Source organism: Choloepus didactylus, chromosome 13 (genome assembly GCF_015220235.1).
Source record: "Choloepus didactylus isolate mChoDid1 chromosome 13, mChoDid1.pri, whole genome shotgun sequence".
Classification (NCBI taxonomy): Eukaryota; Metazoa; Chordata; class Mammalia; order Pilosa; family Megalonychidae; genus Choloepus; species Choloepus didactylus.
The window spans coordinates 53,533,142-53,549,448 of record NC_051319.1 but is presented as its reverse complement, the minus strand read 5'-3'; the positions used below and the strand labels follow the sequence as shown (position 1 = coordinate 53,549,448).

Here is a 16,307-nt window from a genome sequence, read left to right as displayed (position 1 = left end):
ATAGAAAATAAAGGGAGTTCTTGCATATCCAATTGTGCCGGTTTGAATGTATTGTGTCCCCCAAATGCCATTATCTTTGTAGTTTTGTGGGGCAGGCGTTTTGGTGATGGTGGGATTTGCTTGGAATGTGCCCCACCCAGCTGTGGGAGATGATTCTGATGAGATGTTCCCATGGAGGTGTGGCCCCGCCCATTCAGGGTGGGCCTTGATCGGTGGAGCTATATAAATGAGCTGAATCGGGGGAGGAAAGGGAGTGCAGCTGGAAGTGATGTTTCAAAGAGGAGCAAGCTTGCTAGAGAGGAATGTCCTGGGAGAAAGCTGTCTTGAGGCCAGAGTTTTGGAGCAGACGCCAGCTGCCTTCCTAGCTAGCAGAGGTTTTCCAGACGTCACTGGTCATCCTCCGATGAAGGTACCCGATTGCTGATGTGTTACCTTGGACGTTTTGTGGCCTTAAGACTGTAACTGTGTAGTGAAATACACCCCTGTTTTATAAAAGCCTATCCATCTCTGGTGTTTTGCATTCTGCAGCATTAGCAAACTAGGACAGATTTTGGTACCGGAAGTGGGGTGCTTTTGCTGCTGAGTTTGCAAATACCAAACATGTTGGAACGGCTTTTCAAATGGATAAGGGGAAGATTCTGGAAGAATTGTGAGGAGCTTGATAGAAAAGGCCAAAACTGCTTTTAAAAGACTGTTTATGGAAATATGGACTCTAAAGATACTTCTGATGTGGACTTGAGCAGAAATGATGAATGTGTTGTTGCAAACTGGAAGAAAGGTGATCCTTGTTTTAAAGTGGCAGAGAATTTGGCAAAATTGAGTCCTGGTGTCAGACAGAAGGAAGAATTTGAAAGCAACAACCTGGAATATTTAGCTGAGGAGATCTCCAGACTACGTGTGGAGGACGTACCCTGGCTTCTCCTTGCAGCTTATAGTAAAATGCGAGCAGAGAGAGAGAAACTTAGAACTGAACTCTTGGGTTCAAAGAAACCAGAAGTTGATGGCTTGGAAAGTTACAAGCTTCCAGGGGGTGGAATCCCAGAAGCTACAGCCCAACATGGGGATGTAACCAAACATGGAACCCAGCCGTCATTTCAGTACAAGCCAAGATTGGAAAAGGAGTTAAGCAGAAAGGATTTGTGGAAAGTCCTCTTGTCTGATGGCTTTGACCCCTGCATGCTTCATGCAAAGCCAACAGAATTTTTGCGAGATCTTTATAGACAGAGCCATTGCCAGTCTGGACTGGAGGAGACAGACAAGGAAAAAATTAAAGGAAAAATCTCTTCAAATACAGAGCCATGGAGATTGAGGTCTGGAGTCAAGAGGTCTCGGGCTGGGAGAGCGGAGCAGCCCACATGCATGGAAAGGGTGAGTTTGCCCCAGAGGTCGAGGGTGGGCATTCCACCTCGATGCTCTGGAAGAGTTTTGCCACCTCAGGTCCCAAAGAGGGTGGAGCACATTCCCAGGGAATTGGGGAGAGCCTGGCTGCCACCACACTGTTCTGAAGGGGTAGAGCGTGTGCCCCAGAGATGGAAGGGAATCCGGGAGCTGCCCCAATGTTTGAGGAGGGTGGGGCCAAGAAGGTGATCTCCCCAATGTGTGGATATGTTGGAGCACTCACCCAAGCATTTGGAGAAGAAACAGCTGCCAAAAAGGCCCTTGGGAAGGGTTAGGCTCCCAATCTCTCAAGCCCCAAGGATGCAACGTTGTTCTGTTAATGACTCTCAGACTTTGAAATCTAATGGAGTTTGTCCTGCGGGTTTTAGGAACTGTTTTGCTCCTGTTAACCCTGTTTTCCTTACTGTTTCTCCTTATGGCAATGGAAATGTTTATCCTATGAATGTCTCTCCTTTGTATATTGGAAGCATATAACTTGTTCTAAGTTCAAAAATCCACAGCTAAAGGAAAATTATGCCTTAGGACTGGCCATGCCTATAATTGATTTTGATGGGATTCTGTACTTTACTATTGTTACTGAGATGATGTAAGTTTCTGTGATGTTATTGTGGAATGAATGTATTTTGCATTTGGAAAGATGATGTCATTTTGGGGTCCAAGGGGTGGAATGTGCCGGTTTGAATGTATTGTGTCCCCCAAATGCCATTATCTTTGTAGTTTTGTGGGGCAGGCGTTTTGGTGATGGTGGGATTTGCTTGGAATGTGCCCCACCCAGCTGTGGGAGATGATTCTGATGAGATGTTCCCATGGAGGTGTCGCCCCGCCCATTCAGGGTGGGCCTTGATCGGTGGAGCTATATAAATGAGCTGAATCGGGGGAGGAAAGGGAGTGCAGCTGGGAGTGATGTTTTGAAGAGGAGCAAGCTTGCTAGAGAGGAACGTCCTGGGAGAAAGCCATTTTGAGGCCAGAGTTTTGGAGCAGACGCCAGCTGCCTTCCTAGCTAGCAGAGGTTTTCCGGACACCACTGGCCATCCTCCGGCGAAGGTACCCGATTGCTGATGTGTTACCTTGGACGTTTTGTGGCCTTAAGACTGTAACTGTGTAGCAAAATAAACCCCCGTTTTATAAAAGCCTATCCATCTCCGGTGTTTTGCATTCTGCAGCATTACCAAACTAGGACACCAATACTCAGTATTTTCTTATATATACAAAAATACTCACATATTACCATGCTTAAATACTGAGCCACATCTACATTTTTCAAGTCCGCTACCAGAATAGAGCCAAATACAGCAGAGTGAGCCATATGAAAACTGAAAAGCAAGCTGTATTCTCTAATACTAAGGGCTCAATATTGGAGATAAAATTTTTATCATACTATCAATTCATAGTAACTGAATGAAAAAAGGTATTATACTACTAAAAAGCAATTTACCTCTGGATCCAGTTTGAAATTGAGCCAGTCATCAAGTTTCAAAGCAGCCAAATTAGCAGTAGTTCTATCCTCCATTTCACTATCACTACTGTCATCAGGAATACCATCCGCTGTTCAAACACATATTGAAAGAAAAACAAGTCTCACCTTTACCATTTTATATGACAACAAACAGGTAAGCCAAATAACTACTACATGTTTTCACAAATCCTCCTGATATACTACAATTTGTGAGGGGAGTTCTCCAAACCCAAAAGATCATAAACTAAATCTTAATAATTAAAAGGAGAAAAATAAAGATATTTTAAAGACTACAATTTCTAATCACCATGCAATAAGACAAAACCAAAATAACCAAGAACTTAAAACTTAAAACACAATCTTTAAATAACTGGATAAAGAAGAAAATTAAGAACATAATTTTAAGAAGATATGAAAACAGCATGTATCAAGACCAGAATGTGGTCAGAACAATAGCCATTCAAATTCTTAGGTTTCATTTAAAAAAAAAAAAAAATAAACTACACATCTAAGTAAATCTTAGAAACACAGCATAAAACTCAAAGGAAAATAGAAGAAAAAATAGTAAAGAAAAAATTGATAAATTAGAAAAGACAATGAAAATAGTAGCTAAAACTATAATCCAGTTCTTTAAAAAGACTAATAAATGGGCAACCTCACAGTAAATTTACTAAAGAGGGAAAAAGCACAGATCTATCTAAAGAATCAGAAGTGAAAATAAGATTATAAAAATTAACATGTGGTTTAAGCTAAAAAAAAAGATATAGTATGCATAATTACAGAATAAATCTGAACACTTCAAAGAAATGTATTCTTTTCTACAAAATAAAAAAAAATTCTAAAAGAATTTTAGAACAAACCCAATCAAACTAGTATCAAATTAAGAAAGTAAAGACATCCTTTAAAAATATCAATGAAGAAATCCAGATCACCAAGTCTTTCAAACCTTCAAGGGATCAAATAATGACCAATTTCTTCGAGACAAATCTGAACCCAATTCCAAAATCTGATAAAAATATGCCTGAGCAGATGTATGAGCACATAGATACATAGAAACCTGATTGGTCAGTCTCATGGTGAACATAAAATTCAAATATTTGATAGTGTTTATTTTTTAAAAATGCTAGCAAAATATCTGGCAATACAATAAATCCTTAGCCTAGGAAGGTTTTCTTGGAACAAAAGGGTAGTTCCATAACAACACCGATGTACCACATGAATAGGCTAAACAAATTCTGATTATATCAAAAAATGCTCAAAAGTTATTTAATAAATTCACAATTTATGTTTAAAAATATAAAAGCAGAATTCTCCTTTAATAAAAAAAAGTACACTTACTAAAACTAAAATTAATATTATATTCACTGGTACACAGCTTTAGAAATTAAACCTTTTAATTCAACAACAAAATGGGCCATTAATACAGTTTCTGAATAAAATGAAATAAAAGGTATAAATTTCTGATAACAAATAAACTAAAATATTACCACCTAAAGGTAGTATAATTTAAGAAATAAAAAATCTAGAGGTTTAAGAATTCAGAAAAGTAATAGTAAACAGAATATACTAATGTCTGTAATAGTGCTTCTACAAACAAGATCAATAGCGGGAAAATTACACAGAGAATCCATTCACCATAAAAATTCAACAATAACAAAAAACCTTAAGAAACATGCTTAATCTTTATAAAAATAACCAAAAAAGCTGTACTGCTAAATTTAATAAAAGGTATGATTAAATAGAAGAATATAATAAATTTCCTGGAAGCAAACACAATTAAAGTCACAAAAGATTTGTTGGTTGTGGAAAGGTTTACAACAAGATGACTACTAAATATTCACTATAAAAAAAGAGAAGATAATCAGAGGACAGCATAATAATGGAAAAGGAGCAAAAAGTTACAGGTAGATTCTCCACTATGTGGTAATTAGAACTTACTAATAAACAATATTAAACAAAATGGTACAATATAAAGGTAGAAATTTAAAAGAAACAGAGCAGACAGAAATTATAGAAAAAGATTCCAAATTTAATATAAAATCATATAAGCTTTCTAAAAAAGGATACATAGGGTTTATTTAATAAATGGTGCAGATGAGGAGAAAGCATTTCGCAAAGAAAAAAAAATTTACAATTTAAACCAGAAATCAACTCATCACGGCTTAGAAAACCATTTAAAAATATTTATTTTAAAAATCAAATTATAGAAAATGAAAAATATAGAAACAGAATACTTAGCTTACTTATCAATGGAGGAATGAAACTTCCTCAGCTTTAAAAATGAACAGCGTAGGAAAGGATTCAAGGTGAATAGACACTAATCAAAACACAGAACTCAAAATATGTAAAACTGAAAAGGATAATAGACTGCACTGAGTAAGACAGGAAAGGGGCTAATACCTTTAAGATCATAAAGCTCTCATTCAATTTTTTAAGAAAAACATTAAAATCCAAATAAGGAAATGGACAAAGAATGAAATAAACAATAGTTTCAGCTGAAAGGGAATATGAACAGATGCATGGAAAATTATTTCTTTTGGCAGGAATAAGGTAGCCCGTTCTTATTTCCTTCACAGCACCATGCATAGAGTATGTGTATACTTTGTCAGTCTATCCCCACTACCGTGTAAATTCCATGAGAACAGAAACACCTTGTCTTATTTCTGTTACATCTTCAATGCCTAACACAGTACCTGACATATAGTAGGTGCCCAATAAATATTTCTTGAATCACTGAAGAGCAAAAAATTGGAAACATTCAAGTGTTCAACCGTAAAGGAACAGTTTAAATGCATTATGCACTTCAATGTGACAGACTATTTTGCAGCTATTAATATGAAAGATTAAAAAATGTTTCTGATATTCAGTACAATGAAAATAGCAGAATTTATAAAATAACAATATGGGTGAAATAATTAAAAGTATGTAAAAATATATATGTAATATTAAAAAGTGTCTGAATAAGGTTAATGGGGATTATAAGTGAATGTTACTATTTTCCTTAAATTATCTCTATTGATGTTACACTATTATTTAAATACAAGTAAACAGAAAAAAAGCAAACTTCTGCACCAATCAATATTAAGTTACCTTAGAAATCAATTTCAAGAATAAAGGTATACCTTAGTATTTATCAATCAGTCCTAATATATAAAAAGTGAGCAACTATGACATAATTTTTTTTATATTTCACAATTTGTTTGGTTTATTAATAAAAAAGTCTTTCATTCCAAATAGAATTTTATTTCTTTCATAATATGTTACCTCTAAAGGACAAAGGTTCCTGAAGAGCATTACTTGCCAGCCTAGCTGGTCCACAGAATACCAATACGGTGACAGGTGTCACTGCCGAACAACATCTGATATTAGCTATTCTATGGGCTCTTGTCATTTCATCATAAATAAGCCAATCTGTGGGCAGTGCCTGAATTGCTGCAGCTTGACCACTGGCTGGTGGGATCTATGAGGAAAATAAATTTAAAATTATTAATCTAAATCACTGGGTATACTTTTTAAATCTAAAAAATTCGTCAATGAAATAGAGGAAGAATGAAATAATATTTCATTAATACCCAAGGAAAAATTAAAGCAAGTCATTTTTCATGTAGTTCAAACAAAAATCTTCATTACTTAACATATTACCTCTTCCAATTCCAAGACTCAATCAAAAATTTATTCCAATATTTATTAGGCATATATAAATAACTAATTCTTAAAAGGAAGCAGGTATTTGGAGTATTTTTCACTGATCTTCAACTATTTAAATTAGATTAATTTCACCTCAGGGCCTAAGAGCATTAAAAATATTTTACCTTTTTATATTGAGGCTGACTGAGTACTGAAGTGGGATGAAACCGTACTTTTTTCTCCTTAGGCCCTGTCAATACTACATTCTCTCTGTCCACATGGACTAAATTAGGATACATGCCCGCCACCAATGCAGCTTTAACCACAGCCCAGTTCTCGGAGTTTGTGTTAACATCTCGAATGTCACCACCACCTCGTGCTCTAACAAAACCTAAAGAGGGGAAAAACCAAACCAACTTTCTCTACTGTGCAAAAGATATTGTTAAATATGTGCATGTTTTTACAAAAAATTGTATAACTCATATAAGTTTAAAGATATTCAGATTCCACAACAGTTAACAGAATGTTCACTGGGAAGTTTAAAATGTAGAACCAATGGTTTTTAAGAAAGTTTAGGTTCACTCAGGCTAAAGCAGAAGATTCATTGGGGACATCAGGACTTTTTAATGACTAAAACTTCTCTCAATAATATTCTTCCTACGCAATTCAATTCATAGCTGAAAACCCAAACCATTCTTCTGACTGGTATACATAATATTTTAGATATGACAGACTATTTCTGAAGTTGCAGTCAAGTAAATACAGACTATTCTTGCTTAAATTTCAAAGTCCTCATATTTCTCCATATTCAAGACGACTCTAAATCCTCTGGTTCATTCCTTAAATATCATGGCATTTCAGCTAATTTGGATTCCATGCTATTTTCTGACTGTTTTCTGACTATTTCTGAATATTACTTCAATGTACTATGCCACTCAAAAAAGAAATTCAAAGAAACAATTATAAAGGGAAACAGCAACCCTGGCATCCTCTTTATATGTATGTGTGTGCACATCTTCAAGTGATACCAGTTGTTTTATATTCCAAAATACAAAGATTTGAATTCATATCAATCTACTTAAATTTTTACAATTTCTATTTCATAGATCTAGATAAATGTTCATTAATAGTGGTGAAAGAAAATACAATGACTACAAGATCTAAATTGATCTTTACCAGCAAATATATTACAAACTGCTCACTGTCAACAGCATCAAAAGGATATAGGTTCTATTCATGTACTTCTTCTCAACTACAGCTTCTGCAACATCTTTTTTTTTTTTAAATAAAAAAAAAGTTAAGGTCATGTAGAAGTGTGCAAAGCATTTCACAAATCTAAGATATACAATAATGTGTTAATGTCCTAAAAGTAATATAACATCAGTTAACACTGGAGATAGTATGGGATATAGGCAGGTCATTCTAAGTGGTTTAAATACATTCTTTGTGGGAAAATTTACCTGAGGCTCTAAGGTGACCGAGCAACTGAGCTCGCATGCCTATGATTATTTCCAGGGTAGCTTGTGAAAGAAAATTCTTTTCACAAAAGGCTCTCTCCCACCCATCACTTCGTGCTTTCTGCCATGCCTATAAAAACAGAATACTTATATAACAAGATACATTTACCAATTTCTACTTAGTGAGACAACAAAGTAACTCAAATCGACTTCACTAACCACTCAAGACCAATTCTTACTCTAATTATTCTATAAAATCTAAGACTTGATCAAATAAGATTTATCATTAATTTATGCTAAAATGCTAATAAAGCCATTGAGATCATAAAATCCCAATGACTGTTTATGTAAAAGTATTCACCTTTTCTGTTGCTTCTCCTAATTTTATTCCACAAAAGTGTAGGAGGTTTTCAACTAAGCCATCATAATACCTAGCCCTCTGGTCCTCCAAAAATAATTCTATCAATCTTCTAATTTGACTGAGAATGTAAAGTGGGCTTTCTTGAAACCATCAATGCAGTGTTAAAAACCTTCCCTTAGAAAATGAGTATTCTTGCTTTAGAGTGTAACTGAAAAGACCAAAGCAGTAATTTATCCTTTATGACTCTGAAGTAGCTGAGGAAAAGCAAAGTATAAATCAAGATTCTATTCCAAATAGCTCTCCAATTATTTTCATTCAAAGGATACACTATAATACCTGGTATTCATTGTTTAATGATGCTTGCAAAAGAGCTTGCGACTTATTTTTTTAATTATATATGTATTAGAAAAATCCTGCATACCTGAAAAAGAGTTCTTTCTGCATAAATAAAGTAAAATTTTTAAAATCTGGGCAGAAACAGCCTAAATTCAAGAAAATGTACGGACAAATAAGATGCCTAACTTTTCAAGAAATACCACATTCTTCTGCATGTCTAAATCTCTCAATTACATTTAATTTCCCTTCCTCAGAGTCTCACTATCCCATTTGTATCTTTACTCAATTTCTGACTTCTACTGTCTGAAAAGGTTTTAAGTGATTTTTTCAATTTTGCTTTAAAAAATGAAATCTTTAGATGGTGTCTTGAGTATTCAAGAAAAAAATGTATTCTAAAATATTAATAAATAGATGTTAAATTCAAGGAAATTTACTCCAAGCTTTGGTTCCATTCACTCTGTATAACATACAATAATTCTTACCTAAAAATTTAGATCATTCCTTGTCCAAGACATGATTTAAAGATAAGGAACTCAGTATTTTAAACATGCAAGTGCACACACACTCCACAAGGATACAACTGAGGAAATGAAAAAGAGCAAAGCAGAGGAAAACTAATAATTTTAACATATCAACAGCACAAAGGTATTTTTCTGAACTATTAATAAAATGTGACTTAACAATGAAATAAAATTAATAGAACCATCTCTATCTTTTTAATTGCAATGCTTGCCCCAAAAAGTATTAACTAGTAAAATTTTCAAAAATAAAATGACAGTAATAACAGTACCTGGAATGCCCTGAGAAGTGCCATATGGTCACTGAAAGTTCCTGCAGAGAAACGTTTCCTACAAAGCATAGCTGCACGTTTTTGAGAGGCCTGGGTAGGCAGTACAAAAGGATCTCGATAGGCTAGTGTACAAGCAATAGTAAGGATGGGATCCAGACACTTTAAAACAACAGCACACAGGACCATTTTACCAAGATGTGGTTCTACTGGCAAGTCAGCCAAATGATACCCAAGTTCAGTCAGATCTTCCCATGCATCCATTGCATCTATCGTCTAAATAAAAGGAAAAAGAATATAATTTGAAATGACCCAAAACTATGTATAACCAAACAACATACTTAAAAATCCACAAGAAATATATAAATATAAATATAAATATAAATATAAATATAAATGTTCTTTTGTTGTCATATCTTTTGTGGCATAATATTTATGCAGAACTCTATGCCTACCATTTCACTATAATTACCACCAGAGTATTACTGTTCAAACTAAATCATCATTTAAGATAATTTTTCTAAGTATAAAATTAACTAAGATTTACTCTCATTTCTTTTAACTTTCAAGTGTGCCTTGAAATTTGGACATAAGTCACTATTTTTCAAGTAAACTAAAGTCAGGTAAAATAAAACTATTAAGGCACCAACCTTAAGCATCTGTACAGCATTTCTTACAATTAAAGCTGGTGGAGGTTCAGGAGCTTTCATAAGGAAATCAGCAATGGGACAATTAATTGGGGCTAGCAGCTTGGTATGTAAACAAAGTTCCTGCAAATCAAAGCAGCAAATAATTTTTAAAAATTATAGAGTACATATTATTGACTTTTATTTTTAAAGAAATCATGGATACCATATTTCCAAAACATAGACTAGTAGAGTCTGTATTTAGAACAAACAAACAGTGAGGAGAAAAATGTCTAGGAAGATGGTTTCATACTTCCCCCTTGGTTCCAGTCCTTAATAAAGACCTTCTTTATCTCATATCAAGATTACTGCCACTCCCACTGCCAATGTCTCTTCACATAGTTCTTACATCTGAGTCATTGTCCAAAAACACTAAGACCAGCAATTTTCACAAAAATACTACTTAGTCTCAATAGAAGTAGGTAATTTTTAAAATTACTCTAAAATAAATATTTTTTTCCTTTATAATATGTTTTAGAATCTTATTATTTCAACAAATATTTAAGTGTTTTCTAGGTGAAAGGCACCATGCAGCAAGCTGAAGAAAAAAGAGAACAAGCAGACAAGTGTCTGCCCTCATGGAGTTGACCTTGTAGTGTGAAAAACACACATTAAACAATTAATTATATAATTAACTGTAAATATATAATGTAATTACAATTGTGATAAGTACTATGAAAGATACAGGGAGCTATATAAGAGGTAAAGCAACAGATTTGATAACCAAGTTCAGGCAAGAACAGAAGAGGAAGGCCACAGGAAGTCAAAGACAGTCTTCCTGAGGAAGTGAAACTTAAGCTAAGATGTAAAGCTTGAGTAGGAGTTAATAATAAAAGGAAGATGGGGGAGAATTCTAGAGAGAGGAGATAGCACAGGTGAAGGTCCTGAAGCAGAAGAAAGCAAGATACGCTTGAGACACTAAAAATATTGGTGTGAGCAGAGAAAGGAGAAATGACAAGAAAGCTGGAGACGGGCAAGAGGGTCATTTAGGCTCTTGTTAGGACTTTAGATTTTATCCTAAGATGAATACACATAGCACACAGGCACTGGGGAGGAGGAGGTCATATAGGTACATGGATGCCAAAACCATGATCCAGTGTGACTTTAAAGACTTAGAAGCCAACATCCACTTCAGCACACTGAAGAATCAACTTAAAGTACTTCTTATAGCTTTCCCTAGAAACTACACAATGTTAGACTGTCCCATGAAGTCCAAAACCTAAAGGAAAACAATTAATAAAGGTTAGGAAATCTTAGTGAACTCAATTCCAAAACCACCAAGGTAATCTGCACCAGAATAGAGATTCTGGTATTATCTGTTGGGTGTTAAATAATTTGCTTTCTAATCCTTACAGAAAATTTAAAGGGAAATACAATGTGCTAAATAGACTCCTAAATGTTGCACATAAAATACAATATATGTGTAAACTGCATTATAATTTAAATGCACTCACATAATACTTAAAAAGTTCGAAGGCATATGAATTATATTTTCTTATACAGAAAAAAAATCCTTGTTATATACATAACAATCCTCCAAAGCACACGTTTCATAATTTTGTTCTATAAACTGATTTTTAAAACGTCCAATCAGTCTAAGTTGAAATGGTCCCTCTCCTCCCCCACCCAAAAAAGAAGAGTCTTTTAGAGTTATATAAATTTCTACCTGTAATGGCATTCTCAAAAGTTCTGGAGTCTGAAATTCCAACATATTCTGGAATCGGAGTCTACTGAATAGGCGAAAACAGATTCCAGGTCTACATCTCCCCGCCCTTAGAAATAAAAGACAAAAGTAAGATCATACAAAGGCTATAATATATAAAGAAACTGTAAAAGCAATGCGGTTTAGGAGATAGAACAATGAACCAAGAACCATCTGAGTTTGAATGCTTACTCTGATGCTTATCCACTATGAAATCTTTGAGAAGACACTTAACTTGTCTGGGACTCAATTATTCACTTACAAAATGGGATTCATGAATGACATCTACCTGAAATCCATTCTAGGGTTATGGTAAAAATCATAAGAAATAACATACAATAGTAAGTGAATAAAAAAACAAAGCATAAAGATCTAGCGATTTAAATTCTATCAATTTTACTGAACTTACAATCAAGCACCATGCTTGGGACCACTGATTAGAGGTGTAGAGATTAGGCAATATACACTGCAGATACACACTGCAGTGTATATTGGGTTCCACATACCCAATCATCATCATAGAGACTTTTATAATTTGCTGGCAAGTAGCATAAGAGTATTTTGAGGAAAAGCAGTCTCTTTTAAATACACCTAGCATCACCATATCATCTAACAGTGAGGCTGAATATATTAAGTGTTGGAGATACAGAAATATCTCTGTCCTCAAGGAGCACAGAATTAAAAGAGAGGCCACCATATCTATAATACAATGTGATAAGAGCTACAAAATCCGATATTGTTGAACCATTGCTTCCTTCATTAAATACATTTTTCCCCTGAATTACCATACAGTGTAGCCTTTAGCTTTCCTATCAATTCAGCCTCCTTTGAAGGATTTCTATCTTTGACCAGTCCTTACATGTTGATATTTCTCTGAAGTTATACCTTAGACTTCTGCTCTTCTTACTCTACCTTCTCTTTTGAGGTGATCTTAATTATTCCCCCGACTTCAATTTCTGTCTACCTAGATCTTTTTATCCTAACTCCAGGCCTATACTTCAGAAGTCTCTTGGACAATTCCACCTGGATTTTCCACAGCCAACTCAAATTCAACAGAACCAAAAGTTAATTCTTCTTTTCAATGTAACTGTTCCTCCCACACTATCTGACAATGGCACTATCACTCACAAAATTTTCCAAGACAAAAACCTGGAAACATCCTTGATTCCACCCTATTGTTTACCCACACCTCCAACATACCATCAATCATATTACCTCTCCCCTAATATCTCTCAAATTGATTACCTACTTCTTTTTATTTCTACTGCCACTATAATAATCCTGGCCAATCTCATCTCTCTCTATTATTAATGAAAGAGCCTCTCACTGGGTCTGCCTCTCACCACACATTATCCAAAAAGCTCAAAGAATACTTTATATTATAATCATGACATCCCCTGGTTTATTATGAAAAAAAGAGAAAAAACTCAAAATGGTCCCTACTTACTTCCTTCAGCTCATTTTCCACTATTCTCTTCTAAATTAAACTCCAGTCAAAATACTTTCTTGCTCTCTCCTGCCTTTAGGACTTTGTGTATGCTCTGCCTATGCCAGAAATGCTTTACCACTATACTCTTCTTTAGTCATAATTGCCTCAGATTCTATCTTAAACCCTCCAGAAATAAAATACCCAGTTGTAGCACCAAAAATCCAGTATTAAAATTGCTTAATTTATTGGACTGTAACATTCTCCACACCTCAAAATTCAGCAATCATACTACAGTTTATTCATCACTGCATCCCTAACACTTGTAAAGGATTTCATGAATATTTGTTGAAAAAATGACAAAAATTTCTACAATTTATGACCTTTATCCACTATAATACACTATTAACAGTATATTTTAAGTCCAGCTCAATGTGTCAAGCCACACCTTGTCATAAGAGGACAAATAATACAATAACTATAACAACAAAGAACTCATGGATATTTTACGAAGTTACAAAGGATGGAAATAATGTATTCATAGTCTTTAGTACAAGGCATTCTTTTAAAGTCAGTATTTGATGTTTTTCTGCTAGCTAAAATGTAAGAGAAGTTAGTCCAAATAATCTATTGATTATTATGAATAATTATACTTAAATTTTTAATTTTGCCTTTTTATAATGAAAAAGTAATGTAATCACATAAAAAAAATTAATAAACTACAAAAAAGAACAAAATGAAAACTAAATCTCCTTCTTCCAAGTGACCCCCAAATCCTTCTTCTCAGAGTCAACCACCCTTAACTATTTCTTCAGTTTCTCCCAGACTTTTCTATGAATGTATATCTAAATATATATATACAAACATACATACATACATATATGCAAACATTTTTAACACAAAAGAATACCAGACACATGTTTTACAACTTACTTTTTAAAATTAACAACATATCCTGAAAATTCATTCCACTATATCTTTCCTTTTAATAGTTATATAGTATGCCTTTGGGTGACTCTTAACAATCATTTAACCACTTCCCTATTAATGGACACTATACTATTTCCAGAGTTTTAATATTACAAACAATGCTGCAAAGAACATTCTTAAACATACACCTTTGCATATGTGTACAAGTATACTCATGATAAATTATGAGAAGTAGAATCCACAGTAAGAGTAGATTTGTTGCATGATATACTTCTAAGGTATGACACTGGCACAGAGAGTTGACAACAGAAGAGTACATGGGAAAAATCTACACAGCGCATACTAGAGACTATAATTAATAAAATACCATACTAGTATTACAAAAACACTAGGGACAAATAATTGGGTGATGACAAGAACTGTAAGATGTTTTGAGTCATGAGAATTGTGTTCAAAATGGAGTGATGAGGATTGTACAACTGAGTGATGACAGTGTGAGATATGGATGGATTATCGTGGATATAACATATGCTATGTCAACTTAGGAACCCCCTACTTTGTAAGTAAGGCCCTCAATATTGAGGTTTGCTCGGGTGAAACTTACGGCTATAAAGAGGAGGCTGAGCCCACCTGTAATTATGCCTAGGAGACACCTCCAGAGAACCTCTTTTGTTACTCAAATGTGGACATTCTGTCTCTAAGCCTAACTCTGCAAATAAATTCATCACCCTCCTCCAATGTGGGACAGGACCCCCAAGATGAATGAGCCTTCCTGGTGACATGGGCCATGAATTCCAGAAATGAACCTGATCCTGGCATCAAGGGATTAAGAATGCCTTTTTGACCAAAAGGGGGGAAAGAAAGGCAACAAAATAAGGTTTTGGTGGCTAAGAGAATTCAAATGAGTCAAGAGGTTGTCCTGGAGGTTACTCCTATGCAAGCTTCACCTAGATATGCCAAATGAGATAAACCTAGGTCAACAGTAGTCCCCAAAACCTTAAAGAATACCTGGATCCCTATGAGACTCCATAAAAGTTTCACTCACTAAGTTTAAACTTCAGAGTGCTCCTATGCCAGCTAAGTCCCAAAACCCAGAGGCAATAGCCTCTTCAAGAACATCAACTGGATGTGTTCCCTTTGCTCATAAAGTTGACACCCCTTTTCAACATGAACAGGTTAGGGAGGTCACTGCCTAGACATTCCTGAAAATAAGGAAAGTGATTAAACTAGAGGAAGGGGTAGCAACAGACAAGATGGAATTTAACAAAGGATTATGAATACTGCATCTTTATATAATTTTCTTTTTCTTAGTTGCTAGGGCATTAAACAGTTAGAAGGAAAGAACTGAAATGGTGGAACTGTAACCCATAGCATCCTTTGAAATTTGTTCTAGCTACCAGTTAAATTGTAATTTGAAAGCTATATCTTTTTGTAAATATGTTATATTTCACAATAAGGAAATAACTGAAACTATGGTACTACACTCATAATAACTGATAATTTCCTATTACATCTACTTGTTAATCATACTTTGAAAGATATTACCTTTTTGTATATATGTTATACTTCATAATAAGGATATAACTGTAACTGTGGAATTGTAACCTATAATTTTCTTTGAAATTTGCTCTCTAACTACTTGTTAAGTTGCAGTTGGAAAGTTATCACTTTTATGTATATATGTTATACTCTAGGATAAAAAAATATGATAAATAAAAAAAGTAAATTTGGATAAACAGTTTCAAATTGCCCTCTGAGGAAGTCACAACAATTTACATTCCCATCAGCAAAATATGAGAGCCTACTGGTACATGCTCTTGCCAACTGTGTTGTGTATATTAGTAAACATTTTCATCAATGCTAACCTGATAAACAAATAGTACATCATTACTTTAATCTGTATTTCTTTTGGTATATGTGAGGCTGATGCATTAAAAGGCCAAGCACATTCCTTACTTTGGTAAACTACCTGTTTATTCCCTTTATCCATTTTAATTGATTACTGTTCTTTATTTAACTGATATTAAAGAATTTTTTTGTAAAATTAAGTAATTAGCACTTTGTCCTCTCTTGCAAGTATTTAGAATTTTTGCTTTTATTTTTGTTTATTACGCTTCCTAGCCTTCTGGATATGGATTATG

At 34.4% G+C, this 16,307-nt stretch overlaps 1 protein-coding gene across 3 annotated transcripts in view; it reads right to left on the bottom strand.

Moving 5' to 3' along the window:
* The window catches only part of YTHDC2 (YTH domain containing 2), a 112,606-nt gene that overhangs the window by 21,654 nt on the left and 74,645 nt on the right, over nucleotides 1–16,307 (bottom strand). For all 3 annotated transcript variants that reach the window (XM_037800949.1, XM_037800951.1, XM_037800950.1), the window contains 7 exons: nucleotides 11,775–11,880; nucleotides 10,073–10,192; nucleotides 9,426–9,698; nucleotides 7,942–8,068; nucleotides 6,667–6,872; nucleotides 6,119–6,314; nucleotides 2,834–2,943 (listed from right to left, as the gene is read on the bottom strand). In XM_037800949.1, coding sequence (XP_037656877.1) covers nucleotides 2,834–2,943; nucleotides 6,119–6,314; nucleotides 6,667–6,872; nucleotides 7,942–8,068; nucleotides 9,426–9,698; nucleotides 10,073–10,192; nucleotides 11,775–11,880 — 1,138 coding nt within the window. The remainder of the gene's footprint in view (nucleotides 1–2,833; nucleotides 2,944–6,118; nucleotides 6,315–6,666; nucleotides 6,873–7,941; nucleotides 8,069–9,425; nucleotides 9,699–10,072; nucleotides 10,193–11,774; nucleotides 11,881–16,307) is intronic.